Source organism: Rhinolophus hipposideros (genome assembly GCF_964194185.1).
Source record: "Rhinolophus hipposideros genome assembly, chromosome: 26".
NCBI classification, from domain to species: Eukaryota; Metazoa; Chordata; class Mammalia; order Chiroptera; family Rhinolophidae; genus Rhinolophus; species Rhinolophus hipposideros.
In genome coordinates this window covers 15,090,799-15,108,478 of record NC_138072.1, presented here as the reverse complement: position 1 = coordinate 15,108,478, position 17,680 = coordinate 15,090,799, and the positions used below count along the sequence as shown (strand labels likewise).

At 46.7% G+C, this 17,680-nt stretch overlaps 1 protein-coding gene across 1 annotated transcript in view; it reads right to left on the bottom strand.

Annotated features, from left to right (window-relative positions):
• Nucleotides 1–461: 461 nt before the first annotated feature.
• LOC308493240 (kinesin-like protein KIF28P) overlaps nt 462–17,680 on the bottom strand; it is a gene marked incomplete at its 5' end in the record, with an annotated part of 53,026 nt that continues 35,807 nt past the window's right edge. Inside the window, 11 exons of the mRNA XM_081039182.1 lie at nt 462–1,940; nt 5,834–6,012; nt 6,279–6,426; nt 6,685–6,791; nt 7,018–7,184; nt 7,878–8,012; nt 9,502–9,776; nt 13,273–13,380; nt 13,987–14,105; nt 15,922–16,066; nt 17,251–17,374. Coding sequence (XP_080895308.1) covers nt 1,788–1,940; nt 5,834–6,012; nt 6,279–6,426; nt 6,685–6,791; nt 7,018–7,184; nt 7,878–8,012; nt 9,502–9,776; nt 13,273–13,380; nt 13,987–14,105; nt 15,922–16,066; nt 17,251–17,374 — 1,660 coding nt within the window. The 3' untranslated portion in view covers nt 462–1,787. The remainder of the gene's footprint in view (nt 1,941–5,833; nt 6,013–6,278; nt 6,427–6,684; nt 6,792–7,017; nt 7,185–7,877; nt 8,013–9,501; nt 9,777–13,272; nt 13,381–13,986; nt 14,106–15,921; nt 16,067–17,250; nt 17,375–17,680) is intronic.

Genomic DNA, 17,680 nt, shown 5'->3' with positions numbered 1-17,680 from the left:
TCGGGAGGTCTGGAGGTGGGGGCCGGAGGTGGGGGCCGAGGAATGTGTACTTAAGCTCTGCATTTAGGAACTACTGGGTGAGACTGCATGTGCGCAAGCCTTTGCATTGACACAGATGTACGACGACCTGTGTGACCCCATCCTTCAGCTTGAGATACAAGTGTAGCTGATGCTAATTTTTTTTAACCGCCCCCCTCAAGGTTTCACCTGCTCTCATTTGCAGAAAGTGTATTGCTTGAAGCCAGCAGTACACTTTCTGCAAATTGTCCAAGAACTTTGAGGCTCGTCCAAGATGGAGAAGAGAAGGTCTTCCTGCTTCCTTCTCATAGCCCCACTGCTGTTCTGCCACACGATTTCCTGACACTTTGCTGACCCCTGGCCCTGCCATCACCACCAGGAGCTCCGTACTTGGGCACCAAGGGTACATGTTAGTTTTTGGCTCGTGTATATTCAGTCAGGAGCTAAGCTGCAGGAAAACCCTAGCCTTTCCCAGAAGCCTTGGGCCCCTGGTATGAAGCAGAAGTCAGCAGACCAGATTTCCCTGCCTTTTAGGGAGACTCCTTTTTGGAGCGCTTGATAGCTCTCCTGCCAGGAGAGTTTCAGTGTCATCCCATTTGATTTCCCTAACTATCTTTTAGGGAATAAGGATTGGGGTTGTCACCTCTATTTCCTCTTTCCTGGTTTCTTTTGCAAATCAGTGTAACCAGTCCCTGGGACAGTCCTGCATTTGAAGGCAGCAGGCCATGTGGTTAGGATGCAGGGTCTAGAGTCAGCCCACTACTTACTCTCAGTGGCCTGGACAACCTCGTTCATTTAACCTTTAAAGCCTCAAAATGGGGGGAGTAATAGGGCCAGGCTTAGAATCATAGTGAGACTTAAATGAGCTGTCACATAGTTAGCACTTAGATCAGAGCCTGGCACGTGGGAAGCACTCTGCGTCTCCCTGTGATGGCTGCTGTGTGGTTATTTGGAGTTGGTGTTCGGCCACAAAAGGTTTATTTGACAGCCTCTCCCAGAGCACTAAGCCCCATCAGTCAGCTCTTTGTGGAAGCAAGCTCACTTGGAGATGGACTCACTCCTGGGAGACCTCACCAGCATCTGAACCTCTGCCACGCCAGCCCCTGCACCCAACAGGTCCCACACCACAGGCAGTAACACTGCTTAGCGAACTGAACAGATCTCACAAAAACCTATAAAGACGGAAAATCAGTGGAGGAAGAATATCAAATTTGTACCTAGCAAGGATACAAAATGAGGGCATGAAACAAACACTGTCTCTAGGTCTGACCACAAACAAGTTATCGAGAGAGCTGTATTTCAAGCAGTTTACCATGAAAATATTAATGGCAAATGCTTACCAATTGCTTCTGTGTGCCAGGCACTGTTCTGAGGGCTTTATATTACTTTATATTCCTTATCCATCTGCAGTAAGTACTGTTCCCATTCCCAGATACCAGATAAGGAAAGAGAAGCTTAGAGAGGGGAAGTCATTTGTTTCAAACTGCAGAGTTCAGAAGTGATGGATTTAACCAGGATTTAACCCCAGGCAGTCCGAACCCAGAGCTCAGAGTGCTAGCCGTTCACCTCAGATACCTCCCACGTCACTTTCATCCTGGATATGGATTCATTTTTACCTTTGCTTAAAAATGGTAGAGGAAATAGACTGAGTGATTGGGAAATGGGCTGAGTCCACAGCTCAGTTCTGACAGCCAAGTTCATTGCTCTCATTAGCGGCCCAGGTAATCGTCATGGCTCAAAGCTCAGTGTTTTCAATGGGTATACCCTCATTATTCACTATGCAATAAACATTCTCTCTTCTTCTTCACTATAAGAGCTACATCATTTTTCAGTTTCCACAAGCTGGATTCCAGTAGGTCTCCAAAGTCCCTTAACATTTGTGACTGTTGGAGTACAAATGGTCGAAGCATGTGATCGTCTTCCTAAAAAATAAATGAAAAAAAGCACAGTAGTAGTAGACTCACATTGTTAGAGTAAAAACACTGTGTGTGCAGGAGGTGGTGCCCAGTAAGTTTTTCCTTTGGGCTAGAAGGCTGCATTTGAAAGCTGCTAGCAAAGGAGTAAGTCACCTGGGAACGTGTTTGGTTTCAGGAAGGCTGTGTAAATGGCCGGCCCTTGAGTTGCTGCCAGTGGGGAAGACTGCTAATCATCCAAACTTTTCAGATGGAAATGGTTACGTTCCTATAATCCTGCAGAAGTCCTGGGGTTTGCAGAGGACCGTGTGGGGTGGGGGCTGCCCCGTTAGTAGGCGTGACTGATGCATCTCCTGCCTCATGGAAGCAGGTATCCCTGAGAAGGGATCGCAGGGACGCCTGGGGGCCAGAGTGCCTGGGACCGAGGGTGGAGGAGATGGTGACAAGTGCTCACGGAGGTGGGAACAGGTAGAGGGCAGATCGTGGGTCGTGGGGTCTTGTGTGGGTTTCTTTTTCCCTGATTATTGGTGAAATGCCTGCTCGGGAACTTTGGCCATTTTTTCCAACGTATTTTCCAACATGTCTTTTTCTTATTTTAAAAGTGGTTGTTTACAGATTCTGGATACTAATTTTTGATGATAAATGATACAAATCGATTCTCCCAGGCTATGGCTTATTTTTAACTTTGTTCAGAGGGTCTTACCAAACCAGGTTTTCTTTCTTTTCTATTGTGAGACATGCGTACAGAAGAGTACCCAAAACGTATGCCAAGGGACATCCGTGTGTTAGAGTGAACACACCTGGTCAAGAAAGAACTCTGCCCTTGCGCTCTTCCTACTCACTCCCTCCCTCTCTCCCCTTCCCCCGGAAGCAACCACTAGCCTGACTTGTGTGATAATCATTTTCTTGCAGCCTGAAACAGTATGTTTTGCGTATCTTTTGACTGTTTGTGGAATCATACTGGATGGCATCTTTGTGATTGGCAGGTTTCAGTCAGCAGTATTGGTGGTGAGATTCCCGTTGCCTGTGGCTGTAGTCTTCACAGCAGTGCCGAGTTTCACAGCATAGCAGGCACCGCAATTGACCTGTCTTCTGTGGATGGACATTAGGATGTGTCCAGGTTGGGGCTATTATGGAAGGTTGTGGTAAGAACAGCTGGTGCACATAGATAGGCAAAGGCTTCTGCAGTTTTTCAGCTGCTCCCTCATCTGAACCACAGAACAGAAAATGATTTGAGTGACCGTCTTCTCAACTCTCAAAAATGGTGAATAACTAGCACCATTCTAGATACATAAGGAAGAAATGAATGCATTACATATACATTGGGTGCCTTAGTGAGGTGGTTTGCAAACTTCAGTTTGGAGTAGAAACGTCGGGAGGGCTGGGATGAGCCCCAGAATTTGCATTTATAAGCCGCTAGTACAGGCACCACACTTTGAGAACCTGTGCGTCAGGGCGTTATGGCTAAATCCTCAGCAGAACTAGTTCACTCTAGTGAAGAATGAATTGCTCCTTCCAGTCCTGACGCGTCCTCGACTCATGTTAGGTAAACAGCAAACCAGTTTTTAAGTGGTTGTACCAATGTATACTCCTTTCCACAGTGCGTGAGAGTTTCTTTTCATCTCTTCACCCAAACATGACATTTTCAGACTTTTTAATTTTTGCCAGTATGGTGGGTTTATAATATTATTTCATTGTGGTTTCAATGAGTGTTTCCCAAACTATTAATGGTTAAGCACTTTTTCATATATTTATTGATCTTTTTGATTTCTTCTTTTGAAGTTCCTGTTCAAGTCTTTTGACCATTTTAGTGGTGGGGGATGAGGAGTATCTTTTTTTTTTTTTTTTTTTTGGGGTGTAGTTCTTTATTTTGGATGTTAGTTCATTATATGTTAAATGTGTTGCAGATAACTATCCCCATCCATTTTGACTTCATTTTGGTATCTGAACCAAAGCTGACAATTTTAATGTAGGTGAATCTATCAATCTTTTTCTTTAAACTTAAGTATTTCTTGTGTCATGTTTATGAAATTATTTTCCACTGTGAGGTCATGAGGACAGTCTCCTAAAGTAACTTCTAACATCATTAGGGTTTTTCCCTTTCACATTTAAGTCTTTAATTCTCACTAAAGTTGATTTCTGGGAATAGTTTTAGATAAGATTCATTTGTCCTCATACGTATTCTTAATTTTCCTAGTACCGATTATTGAAAAATCCATTCTTGCCACACTCATCTGCAGTTCCACCTCTGTCATATATCAAATCTCTGTTCCTGAGTGAGTCTATTTCTCGGCCTTCTGTTCTTATCTATATTTGGGCCAACACCTTACTGTCTATAATAGCATTAAAATAAGCCTTGATATCAATTCAGCCAAGTCTTCCGACCTTGTTTTTGAGTCGTGGTATTGGCTTGGCTTGGCTTTGCTTTTTGCAACTCCATCAAAATTACGGAATCATCTTGTCAGGTTTCATTACATTTGATTGGGATTATATTGAATCTTGGGCAGACTTGACAGATTTATAATAGCAAGTCTTCTAAACCATGGAGACATGGCATGTTTCTCCATTTATTTAGATCTTTAACATCTCTCAAACAAGTTTAAAATTTTTCTCCATAGAAATACATAGTTTTATGTTAGGTATAGGCCTCAGTACAGCAGGTCCTCAAAAAATGTCATTTCATTTAATGTCACTTCATTATAACATTGATGAGCTGCTGTAGGAACTTAACTCTTGTTTATATCAATCGACCTGGGGTAAAATTGGTTTTATTATATATGTTGTTTCGTTTAAAGTCACAGAACCTATTGACAACATCAAGTGAGGACTTACTGTACTTCATGTATTTGAGGCAATTATAAATGCTTTCTTTTATTATGTTTTCTACTTGGTGCTGTTATTTTCAACTGCAGTTAATTTTTTAAACATTGATTTTGTATCCAGCAACTTAATTGTAATTTCTTCTGGACTTTCTATTCACATAAATATGTCATCTGGGAATAATAATAGAGGCAGCCCAGTGAAGTGGGAAAGAGTATAGACTGTGGAGCACAACCCTGTCTGGGTTGGAGGTTGGCCCTGCTACTTCCTGGTTGGATATCACTACATAGGTTGCTTAAGCTGCTGTACCATGGACCCACTGACTGTAAAATACGGCTAATAACAGTACCTACCTCCCTCGGTGTGGTTGTGAGAATTGAGTCAGTGGCTGTAAAGCTCTTAGAATGATACAAATGTATGCAATTACTGCTGTTGTCTTTTTTTGCCTTTTCCAATCTTCCTACCTTGTATTTCTTGCTTTGCTGCACTGGCTAGCACCTCAAGGACAGCATTAAACAGAAGTGATGATAGCTGGTGTCCCTGACTTATTCTTCATGTGAAAGGAAGGCTTTCGAGGATTCACCATTAAGTGTGATGCCTGCTAAGTGTGTTCGTTTAAGATTGGTTTTAACTAAGGAATGTCCATTTTATTCCTGGTTTGCTTAGAGTTCTTTTGTGGCAGAGGCTGAATTTTATCATGTGTTTTTTCTGCATCTATTGAAGTAATCATGATTTCTCTCCTATAACATCTTAATGTGATTAATTATTTGGTTTATTTGTGATTTATTTGGTTTTATAACAATGAACCAAGCTTGCTTCTCTGGGATATTTTGTATTTCATGAAGGGAATGAACATCAATCCTGCAGTAGCCATGGCTGCCTGGAACCAGCCATGTACACGAAATCAAAGAAGCAGGAGCAAAGATGGATGGTACAGTACCCTCATGCTGTTTGTTTCAGGCTTCCTCTTGCTATTCTGCTTAAACACACACACATCCCCAAGCTCAGGAAATGCAGTTCTGTCAAATACGTAGATGTCATGCAAAGAGATACCTTTTCTTCCCAGGTCTCTGGTTACTTACAGGAGGCTTATAGTGTCTCAGTTTGAGGAACTGCCCTCTGGCCACATTCATGCTTTGGTAGAACACTTTCAGAGCTCTGGCAAATTCTCCGTCACAGCTGGCTCGCTGAGAGCACATTTGATTCATTTCTCTGTCTCTGGTCATCTCAGTTATCTTCAGGGTATCAGGAGGCTTGTGTGCTGAGAAAGAAAAGATGACATTTATTTATTCATGTATTTGTTTATCCAGGTGCTTAGATGTTTCTTTACCTTGGTGGCATTCTAGTACATCAGCATTTTTCAGGCACTGATTTGGACTGCTTTTTGTTGTTATTGTTTTGTTGTTTTATGAAACAAGATAATGGATTAACTCATTAAAAAGCTCATTTCTTAGAAAGACAAATACACACCCCAAATGTAGGCATTTAGAGAGAAGCTAAATAAGCAACTCTTGAGTGGCCTCTCACCTTGTTGACTAGGACGAGTTTTCTCAAGTGATTCTCTGAGAAACACATTTTCCTCTCTGAGGGCTCGGTTAATGTTTCTGAGCAGCTCCGTCTCCCGCTCTAACTTGAGTAGCTTCAGATAAAGCTCTGATGTCTGTGTTGGTGTCGTCTGCAAAACACGTCAGTTTAGCCTTTGGATATTTGCATGTCCTTTGAAACTGGCAATTTTTACTACCACGTGACAGCTCGACGGAGTGGGGTTGGGAGTATGGTGAGCAGGGTTTAAGCCCCTCAAGGTACACAGGAGTAAATCAAGAACATGTTTGTTACGGGAAGGGAATATTGATTGATGCTCCCCAAGTAGTTGTCGTCTGAGATGTCCTAGTCATTCGTGACATCCACGTCAGTGTCACATACACATACACACCTGGCCTGTATCCATCACAGTGGCAGTTTTCTTGATGTCCACCAGGATATGGCCTTCACCTGTGACCATGAGGCCCGGCTGAGAGCAGCTCAGGGCGGGACAGCCTTCTGTAGTGGGGAGACACCATCCAGGAAAGAAACGCCTCAGTTTTCCAGCCCTGGAGTTATGTGAGATGTTAAACCACATAATCCCCTGTGGACTAGACCCCAGGGACCCAGGGGATGATGGCTCAAGACCCTGCCCATCTCCCTCGCTCTCCTCTGCAGCCCCGGATACACTGACGTGACCCTGAACGAAGGATGTGCCATGCAGAAGAGGAAGTAAACGTGGTACCTTGAAGACCCCATAAGTCAACAATGAGAGCGTTTGTCTGTAAATAATTCAGAAAATCCTGAGACGCATTTAGGGCTGTAAATTGAACAGACTCTTCGATTTGGGGATTCACAACTTTCCATACAGGCTTGGTATATAAAGTGTGTGGAAGATCGTAAATTCTGTACCTGAGGAAAGAACATAAACATAGTATAAAACCAGAAGGGGCACATTTGTAAAGAAAAGGATCAGATAAGCCAAAGAATTACAGCTTACATTGGGGAGTTGATTAAAGATCACCTATAATTGATTCTTGTGATTGCGGCCTCCCAACGTCTCAGCTATTCAACATGAATATCACCACTACAGGGATAATATTACACGTCTAACAAGAAAACGGAAAAGGATTTTGATTCTACTTAGCTAATCTAAAATTGAAATTTATATTCCATTTGAGGTTGATGGGTTTTTGTCCATCAAAGTCTCCCTTTTTTTATTGCTTTATCTTTTAATAATATCCTTTTAGCCTAATTAATTTAAGCATACCTGGTGCTTCTGACATACTGTACTTTTGTTTCCAAGTAAAAAACAAAACAGCCATGCTACTCAGATAACATAGTGTTCCTGGACATTCTTTCTGATAATTAAAATTCCTGCTTCAGTCACTTAGAAGGATCAGTACACATGAATCACAGTCAATCGACCTGGAGGGACGTGTGGCTTCTCTTTCTATTAAGCAGAAGGGGGAAGTAGTCATTTTGGGGTTGAGCAAACAGAGAAACTTAAGAAAATTTCACAATAAACTTGAGGAAAGACTCCCTCTCACAGGGCCCACAAGGTGGGCGGTTTGTGCCGCGCAGCTCTACGGGGCAGGTTGGTACCCCATCTGGATGCCCCGCTCTGCGTCTTCCTTCAGCCACTGGGCGCCGAGGCACCGCACAATGTGAATCTGGAAATCCATCCTCTTGCCGAGCAGCTCCCAAGGGTCAGTAACCACGTCTTCCTCACCACATGCTCTAAAAACAGAAGAGGTGAACATTGGTCACAGGGTAGCCTGGACCCAAGCAATTCAGGATTATGATGTCAAAGGGAATTATATAGACTCCTTAAGAGATGGCCAAGTTCACTGAAGGAAGAACAGGTAAAATTACCAGCTGTAGAACTCATTCATTCCAGAGACACTTAACAGGAACCCACTCTATGCTGATACTTGATGGTAGGATATGGACCTTCTCGAGGAGGAGACAAGACTATAGCAGCTTCATGCGGTATGTGCCCAGATGTGGGAGCTGCACTCAGACTGAAGATCTAGGTAGGTTCCCCATGGGACAGAGGGGCTGCTCCCCAGGGGAGGCCAGCTGGGCCCAGATACAGCCTGTCAAGGTATCGTTTTCCTTGGGGCACTCTTCATCGTCCAGAGTCGATTCCGAGCCCACAATCTCAGAAACCAATTCGGACAGCTTCCCAACAGGGAACCTCTCTCTCATCAAGCTCACAAAGACTGACACCTATAATCTCAAATGTCACCGTATCAGTTTGCAATGGGAAAGAAAACCATCAGGCAGCCCAGAGGCTTGAGGAATCCAAATGACCGGAAGGAAGGTTGCTTCGGTCCCATTAAAGACAGTGAGTCAGTGGTCACCATGGTCTCTCAGCCATAGGACCTTGCAGTTCTCTTGCTCCCTTCTCGAGCCCATTTCCTCCTCACAAAGTAAGATTTCATTAGATGTATGAGGAGCCTGGCACCCAGACTAGACCCCCACCCCCATCAGCCTCTGCTTAGAATTGCTAAGAAGTCTTTAGCTTTTTTAAAAACTGCCTACAGCCTAAAGAGAAAACAGGTTAGATATGCTGAACGGAGGGTAAAAGGTAATGGAGTAGAGTTAAAACAAAACCTGTACCCACAGAAAGGTTAGATAACAGCGTAGAATGAGGCCACAGAAGGAAACAAAGACACCTCAGTCCCTACCTTGAGAAAAGGAACAAAGAAATGATCCGAGCCTGTGCCAGGGATGAAGGGGTGAGCGCTCTGCTTCTGGCCCCCAGGCCTCCTCAGCGTGGGAACGAGCAGAACGCGTGTCGTGGTTGCCAGACCCCATGGGTGCCTGGGAGGGCTGTGGGCAGAAGGTCCTACGGCACACTTGGCCACTCTACTCTGAGGGCCTGTTATCGAGAACCAACCTAGGTCTTTGGTTCTTGTCCAAGGTTCCTACTCCTGCCTCTTTCAGGATGCCCTCCTCATGCCTCTGTTTCCCCAGGCAGTGCTGAGCTGCTTGGATGCTGCTTGGACTGGATTTTAAATATTCAGGTCAGCTAATTTGGTGGCCATGGTAAAAATCAGATTTGATGAGGCCAAATCATGAACGAATGAGCTCATTCATTTGTCTCATGTGTGACCTCTTCAGGGTACCAACTTGACCTCCCCTTCCGGGAGGACTCAGGCCAGCTCTGTTTTCTGTGTGTGACAGACCCGGAACTAGGCAAGGGGGTGAAGGAGATACCCACTGTCCTGCCGGGGAGCAGGGCATCACGTGCACGTGCAGCACTGCCTCCTCCAGCCCATCGCAGTTCAGAAACTCCACCTGTTCCTCCAACTCCATGCAGTAAGCAAGCGACTGCAGCCAGATGTGAGCAGAGCCCAGGTGGACGGCCTCAGCGCGATCCCAGAAGGGGTCGTCTTCCTGAGCCACGTCCCTGTCCTCTCCATCTAGGAAGCGCTGGTAAAGTTCCTCCATGAGGAATTTCCTATTGATAAACTTGGCTTTTGACCACATCCACACCTGGAAACACAAAGGTAGGTCGCCGATATTTTATTTCATCGGCCGCTCCAACCATTCATTTCTATGTTTTTCCCAGCATGCTCCCTCCAAGGGGCTGGGTTTTGGGTACCCACAACCACAGAACACTCTCCTCAAACTTAGCTGTGGTGAGGTCCTTCGAGAGCACCATAATCCATCCCTGACCCCCTGCTTGAATTGCTGGAGCCCCGGAGATGACTCAGAGGGAATGATGGAGGAGTTAGAACTCTCCCAGGACAAATGAAGGTTTAGGGCTTGTGGTACACAGAATAATGGTCCTCAAAGACGTCCATGTCCCAGTCTCCAGAACCCGTGAATATGTTACGTGGTAAAGGGGACTTGAGGTTGCTTATCAGCTGCCTTGACAGATGAGCTTGGATTCTCCAGGTAGGTCCAGTGTAATCACATGGGCCTTAAATGGGGAAGACGGAGGGAGAAAAGAGGTTCAGAGAAAGGTGACAGAAGCAGGGTCAGAGAGAGCCATGTGGCTGATTGAAGATGGAGGAAGGTGGCCGTGAGCCGAGGAGTGCAGGTGGCCTCTAGAAGCTCAGAAAGGCAAGGAAACAGATTCTCCCTCGAGCCTCCAGCAAGCAAAACAACCCGGCCAACCCCTTGCTTTTAGCCCAGTGAGATCCATGTTACACCTCTAACCTATGAACTGTGAGTAATGAGTGTGTACTCACACCCAGTGAGCAGAAAGTCCGAGATAAGAACCTGCCACCGTCCCTTCACTAGGTGAGAGACACTATTATCAACACTGGCTACTGAGAGGATGAGATCATAAGCCACAGTAAAAGGGGTTCCACTTCAACAGGAAATTTTTTGACCATAAATGTCATATCAGAAGTGGTTACCAGGTACAACCAGCAACTCCTTCTCTGAGCAAATGGGGGGAAAATCCAAAAAACGAACAGATAAGTCATTCTTTCAAGTACTATGTGTCTTCATGAGAAGAAACTCCTCCAGATGCTACTATGTTCCCCCCAAAATAAGACCGGGTTTTATATTAAGGTTTGCTCCAAAAGACGCATTAGGGCTTGTGTTCAGGGGATGTCATCCTGACAAGTCATGCTAGGGCTTATTTCCGGGTAGGTTTTATTTGGGGGAAAACATGGTAAAAAACTTCATCTTTCTCTGTTTGCCTCAAAGTAAAGAACATAGTATCCTCCTGGCAGAGGCATTGGAAAGACTAAATGAGAAAAGAAATGGAGCATATTTCAAAAAAAGAGTAAATGAGAATCAGGCTATGGCACATGCTATGGGGGGCAGACGACAACAGGGGTTCTAGTCTGAGGTGTTTTAAGACCTGTAGGCTGGGAACTAAGATAATGGTAATCCAGCGAGGCTCGGGGAAGGCTGGAGTATCTGCGGACCTGCAAGCCTGGCACAGAGACTCCCTGGCTGGAAGTGCTTTTCGCCTGAGACCACAGCTGTTAGGCAGGTACTGCCGAAAAGCAACTACAAGCTGGAGGCATTTCCTGTTTAGAAAACCCTCCCCAGCCCTCAGCTTTCCCACTTGACACGCTTAACACTAAAATGTGAAAACACTGTCTTGCATTCTATTTCTGGTAATGGCAGCCTGTGTTATTCAGGTAACCCTCCTGCTAACAATATAAAGGGCTGAAGAAAATGTTTTTCAAATCACCTTAAACTGTAATAGGAAAGAAACAGTAAAAAGTAATAACATGGAGAAAAGTTTTTAAAAATGAAAAAAATCTCCTTAAAACAAGATCTGACAAGACAGTAGGAAACTGCCAAACCAAATTCTGGGGGAACACCTGGCTCCAGAGAGACGTGGAATATTGGATCACCAAAGCTGCTTTGCCCTGATGGCATTTGCCAGAAAAAACACAAAAACCACATACACTGACGGTTCAACTCTGAAGACCTCAGGGGACATGGCATAGAAGTCAAGGCTGACTCCCCAGGGTGGGGAGGTCTTACAGGAGACCTTCCCACACCACACTGAGACCCCTGAGAACTACACTGGGAGTGTGAGTGAGCCAGCATCAAGCATGCTGCTATAGGCTGAATGTCTGTGTCCCCCAAATTCCTATGTTGACACCTGACCTCCAATCTGATGTTATTAGGAGGTGTGACCTTTGGGAGATGATAAGGTCATGAGGATGGGGCCCTCCTGAATGAGATTAGAGCCCTTATAAAAGGGACCCCAGAGAACTCCCTTGCCCCTTCCATCATGTGAGGACATGGCGAGACATGGCCCTCTTATGAACTAAGAAGGTTCTCAGCAGACACCAGGGTAGCTCGACTTCCCGGCCTCCAGACCTGTGAGAAATGTTTGTCGTTTAAGCCACTCAGTCTTTGGCATTTTGCAGTAGTGGCTTGAATGGAGTCAGACACGTGTGTCCGTCGCCCCCCACCCCGCTTTCCTCTGCACTAGGAGATGTAGAAGATGTCCCCTTGGCAATGGACAGAGGACAAGAGGACAAAGGAAAGGAAAAAGTCTCAGAAGTTTGGGCTCCGGAGTGGCCCTCACTCAGGCTGCTCCCTGGGCAGGCGTTCACAGCCTGGGAGCCAGGTAAACTGGAGCAGTGACCTTGGTGGCCCCGGCCCCTGGCAGACGCAAGTGCAAAAGCTCTTGAGCTGGATGGTAAGTACCCGGGTATTTACTATATAACAGGAACATATCCATTTATAGTCTTTTCTCTGTGTCATATTTCATAATTTTTAAAAGCTTTTACAAATTGATCTTTACCCAGAAAATTTTAGCAACTTTAGGGCAATCAGCAGAAAAGTTGAACCCAGAGAAACCTCAGTGAGTTGCTCAATACAGCATATCATCCAGTGACCGGGGAGTCCCAGCCATGGCCAGCCTCTCCTCCAGCGGCACCTTTGCTACAAGACCTGCCGCTAAGGAGGGGCGTGTGCATTGAGAATTTGGGATGGGGCAGCCCCAATTCCCCCTAGGAATTGGGGGCACATCCTCTGAAGATGGGCTAAGGAGTGAGTATTCAGACATATGGGACATAAGGGACAGCAAAAGACAAGCAGAGAGAGAGGAAACGGGTCTTAAGTTCCTATAAAGGACCTTCCTGACTGTGGGTAATAGGAAACAGGGGAAAGGACCAGCCAGCAGTTGTGCGACAGCCTTTTCTGGATTCTTAATGGAAGTGGACTTGCTGATTGCTTCAGAATTTCTCTTGCGCATGCCCGCACACATTCAGGCTCTCTTCTCGTACCAAAGCCTTTGAGTCATGTTAACAATAAGCAGACAATGCTCGCTGCTGGGTAGATCCCCAGATGTGGTGCCATGTGACAGAGGGACCCAGGAGGGGAAACATGGAGGAGGGTTCTCCTTTCCCAAGTCTGTCCCCCAAATGACAGCTCATTTTTGGAACACATCTCACCCCTTCACTGGGGCTGCACAGGCTGTAGCTGGTGAAACTAACCGTGTCCCCAGGAACGCTCCTCAGAAACCCCTGTGGAGGCTCACGCCCGCCCCCAGAAGCCACCTCACCTCGTGAGTCCTTTGGTTGGTCACCTTCACCATGACCTCTTTTTGGAGGTCATAGCCTCTGGAGTCTGACGATGCTAAATTCTTCACTTTCAATTCCATTTTAAGCTCCTGGTGAGAAAAACACTTCTCATGAAATAATCCTACATTTATCAGCCAATCCTTACCATTTCTTTTTCATTCTCTCCATGCTCAGGCTTTCTAAAAGAGGGTGGGGCAACTTCCAACTTGTTCCTTGGAATTCCCGCCAAGAGAAATGACAAAGCACTAGAATTCCTCACCAATATCCTGGAACTCACACTTGCAGGCCTTACCAAAGCGATGAAGTCTCTTACGAGTTTCCTGGTGATGGGGGTCCTGTGTCACCAGGGAGCGAACCCCAACTCAGGTCTTCTCTGGGGTACAGAAGCCACCGAGGTGCCTGCACCCAGAGAGGTCCCCGTGGGGGGACGGCCTGGGATGGGGTGTTGGTCTGTGGTCCTGGTGGCCATTGTGGGCCAAAAGCAGCAGGAATGGCACCCTGGAAAGGCCTGCGTGTTGGCCTAGATTCTGTCACAGGCTCCCTGGGGGGTCTCGGGCAAAGCACCTCCCCTTTCCAGGCCTCTGTGCCTCCATCTGTACCATGAAGCCAGCTTGGGGCAGTGGGAATGATTGGGGTGGAACCTGTTTGTCAAGGTCCTTTCCAGACCTGACATTAGACCATTTTCTAGCTCTTACCTTCTTCAGCTCTTCACTCATTTGATTTGCTTCTGCCACCAGTGGCATCAGTTTCATGTAGTCCTGGAACACAGCCAGGACACTGGGGTCTGCTTTCCCATCTCCGCTGTTTCCAGCACCTAGGAAAAAGTCAGAATGGAAGTGAAAGTCAGCCATTTGTTCCGGGATACTTTTCAGCCTGGAAGAAATTGATATACCCATCGATGCATTCATTTAGTCACTCAGTCAGTTGTTCATCAAATGTCTACATTTTAAAATGACAAGCATGTAATTTTAAAAAAGAAACGTAAATAAGCCGCCTGGCTTTTACTTAAATAGTTGCTCATCTCAGCCCATGCACGTTGGCAGCCTCGTGACAGGAGGCTCTCTGAACCCTGGTCGCCATTCTCCGTCTCAGGGTCCTTGTCCCACGGTGGCTCCAGACTGTCCAGGGAGCAGGGTGGGGGAGGTTGCCTGGAAGGAAGGTCTGGGGACACATCCTGAAGCTGCGGCTGGCCCCGCAGACAACCTGTTCTCACTTCTCCTCGCTGCAGGGAGGCCTGGCGGAGGTGGACGTGGAGATTGTGGGAGAAGCAGACGCCCTGCCAGACCTAGCTTGGTGCTGCCTTTTTCCAGGACTCTCGGCTCTTGAGGGATTCCCTGCCCGTGGGTTCACACCATGCCCTTGGCCCTGAGGTCTCAGCCCCAGGGCTGCCCACCAGCTGCCGTGTTCAGGACCCACAGTCTCCACTAGGCGCTGAGCACCTTTAGCCCAGAGTCTGGGGCTTGTCCAGTCTCCATGTGCCGCCAGCTGTGGGCTGGGAGGCAGGTGTGCAGTCAGCCCTGGGAATCAGTAAATGAGTAGATGGAAGATCCAGGCTCGATACTGTGCAACTTTACTTGTTTTGGGTCAAGAATATCAGAGAGAGCATGGAGGTGAATCTTTCTCTCTCTCTCTCTCTCTCTTTCTCTTTGTTCTTAGGGAGGTGAATTTCAAATCAATTTATTTTGCTAAAACTGTGAGAACAAAACCTCTGGTGTAGGGAAAGGGAGGAACTGTTTATGACATATTTGGGGGCATTGCACTGCTCTCCACCCAGGGTTGTAAGTCAAATTCAGGCAGAGGTCGTGTCCTTGAGAAAAAGCACAGCTGGCACAGGACGCTGTACACACTACCTGCCCCTTAGTCACTTAGTACCCATTTTGGTGATCAGATCGACTGTCATAGTATCACAGTGTTTGTGCTCAAGTCACCACGTGACAGTAGCCTAACGCCTTGTCACAATGCCTATGTGACTCACTTTACCACATTTCATCACGTAGACATTCTGTCATCTCACATCATCACAAGAAAAGGGTGAGTACAATATTTTAAGAGACCACATTCACATAACTTTTATTACAGTACATTGTTATAATTCTATTTTATTATTAGTTATTTTTGTTAATCTCTTACTATGCCTAATTTATCAATGAAACTTTACCATAGGTATGTATGTGTAGGAAAAAACATAGTATGTCTAGGGTTGGATACTATCAAAAGTTTTAGGCAGCCACCGGGGGCCTTGGAATGTATTCCCTGTGGATAGGGGGGCGGGGGCTGCTGTACTTACTATTGACCAGGGACCAGATTTGGAGCCATTAGATGTTAATTTGTAGCAGATTAGCAAATTAAAATGATTTTTGTGCAGTAGGTCATCACCGTGAAGACTATTAATTAGCTTTGTCTAATAGTAATTTCATTTTCAGCATTCTTTCCTCTCTTCTCCCCTGATGTGGGAGACAGTTCAATGAATTAAATCTTTGAGACATAAATCATATTTTAACTTTCTAAACATTGTACCTTGACACAGTAAAAGATGTTTTCTTAAGGAACACAGGAGAGCACCCAGTGAAAGCAGTTGCTTTCAGATCAGCCCATGGAAAATGCCAGAAATCGGGGCCGGGGCCGCTCACCGAGCTTGTCCACACTCACTCCCTCCGCAGCTGCTCTCTCCAGCTGGAAAAAGTCATAATCAAACCTGCCCAAGTCCTCATTGCCTCGCTCTGAAGGAAACCCGATGTAGAGGTAGGCGCTGTTGGATCCCAAAATAATGCGGTCCTAGGGAGGAGACGTGGGTGGGCTCAGACGGAGGGTGCTGACCTCACACGACCCTCCAGGGGCCAGAGGGGGTGAGGTCCACTCGCTCCCGGAGGGTCAAGGCCCCGCGCCCAGCCCACGGTGGGAAGAGGCCCATAAGTGAGGAGGTAAGGGGTGGCATGTTGCTTTTGTGTGCGTGCTTTCATTTATTTCTTCCTTGATTCCACACAGAGCGACGACTCTCCTTCAGGCTCTGGGAATCAGTGGGGACCAAACAGACCCAGCGGCTGCAGGACTATATAGGTTACGATGTAATAACCTGTGAGAGGCGCTTGAAAAAGGGCGGTGCCTCCGCAGAGTGCACAAGGAGGCCCAATTCACCGTGGGGATTAGAGAAGTCCTCCTCCAAGGTGTACAGTTTAAGGTGGGACTTCAAGGGTGGGAAGTTGCCGCGAGGCAGGGACGGAGCCTGGGCTGTTTGGAGCACCCAAAAGGTCAGTGTGACCAGGGGAAGCGCATGCAGATCAGTGAGGCCCGATGCAGTGGGGAGATGGGGCAGCTCACACGAGTCTCCTAAAAGGGAGGTCACCGGAGGACTTCCAGAAGGGGGTGGCCTAATCCAATTTGCTTGTCTAAAAGGCTCTCTGTGGCTCCACTGTGGGGAATGCACGGAGAGCAGACTGGGCTGCAGGGAGGCCGGTCCGAGCCCCTGTGGTGCAGGGCGCTGGGCTGGGCTGGTGGGGAGAGGCACGTTTCTAAAAAATCTAAGATGTCACAAAATATTAGCGCTGGATTATCATCTAGTTTACCCTTCTCTGTTTTGTAGGTAAGGTCCAGGGCAGGGGTGTCCAAACTGCGGCCCACGGGCCAACTGCAGCCCGCAATCCATTTTTTATTGGCCCGCAGCAAATTCCAAAAACATATTTAGTTTACTTAAATAAACCAGGTGAGGCAATACGTACTTCACCTTGAGTGAGTGGCCCGGCTGTTTGTGTATTTTACTGCATATGGCCCTTGGTGAAAAACGTTAAAAAAAAGTTTGGACACCCCTGGTCCAGGGAGTTCCTCTCATATGGCCCAGCTCCACAGCTGTGACTCATCATCGCAATCCCACAGCAGAGGGAGGCGAGCTGGTTAGCGCCCAGCCCCCACTCCAGCGCGCTCTCAGGACTTAGGAAAATCTGTGGCCTGGCACAGAAGTTTACCAAATGCTGCAGCCTCGTCTTGGTGGTGATGGGCACGCCGTTAACCACAACCTTGCACTTGCTGTGTGGCGTGACTGCCACTTGACCATCCAAATTAGTGAAGGAAGCGTGTTTATCGGAAATTCTAAAAAGAAAAGAGTTTGTCTAAGTGACAGTGAGAATTATGATTTTAGTGACCAGTTTAGGTTGTTCCTTCTCCTTTGTACTTAAGATTCCCGGCATGAAGCATTTGTGGGAGGAGATGGGGAACTGGGTGCACAGGGGCCTTGCACACGGGGTTGGCCGATAGCAAAACCATCCTTTTATGAATAGGACCAACACCAGCTGAGTGCTGATGGGTGCAAGGAGACAGGAGACAGAGGCAGGGGTCATACATAGCCAGAGTCCACAAAAACTCCCCAGCCGGTGAGATTGAGTGGAGCAGAAATGC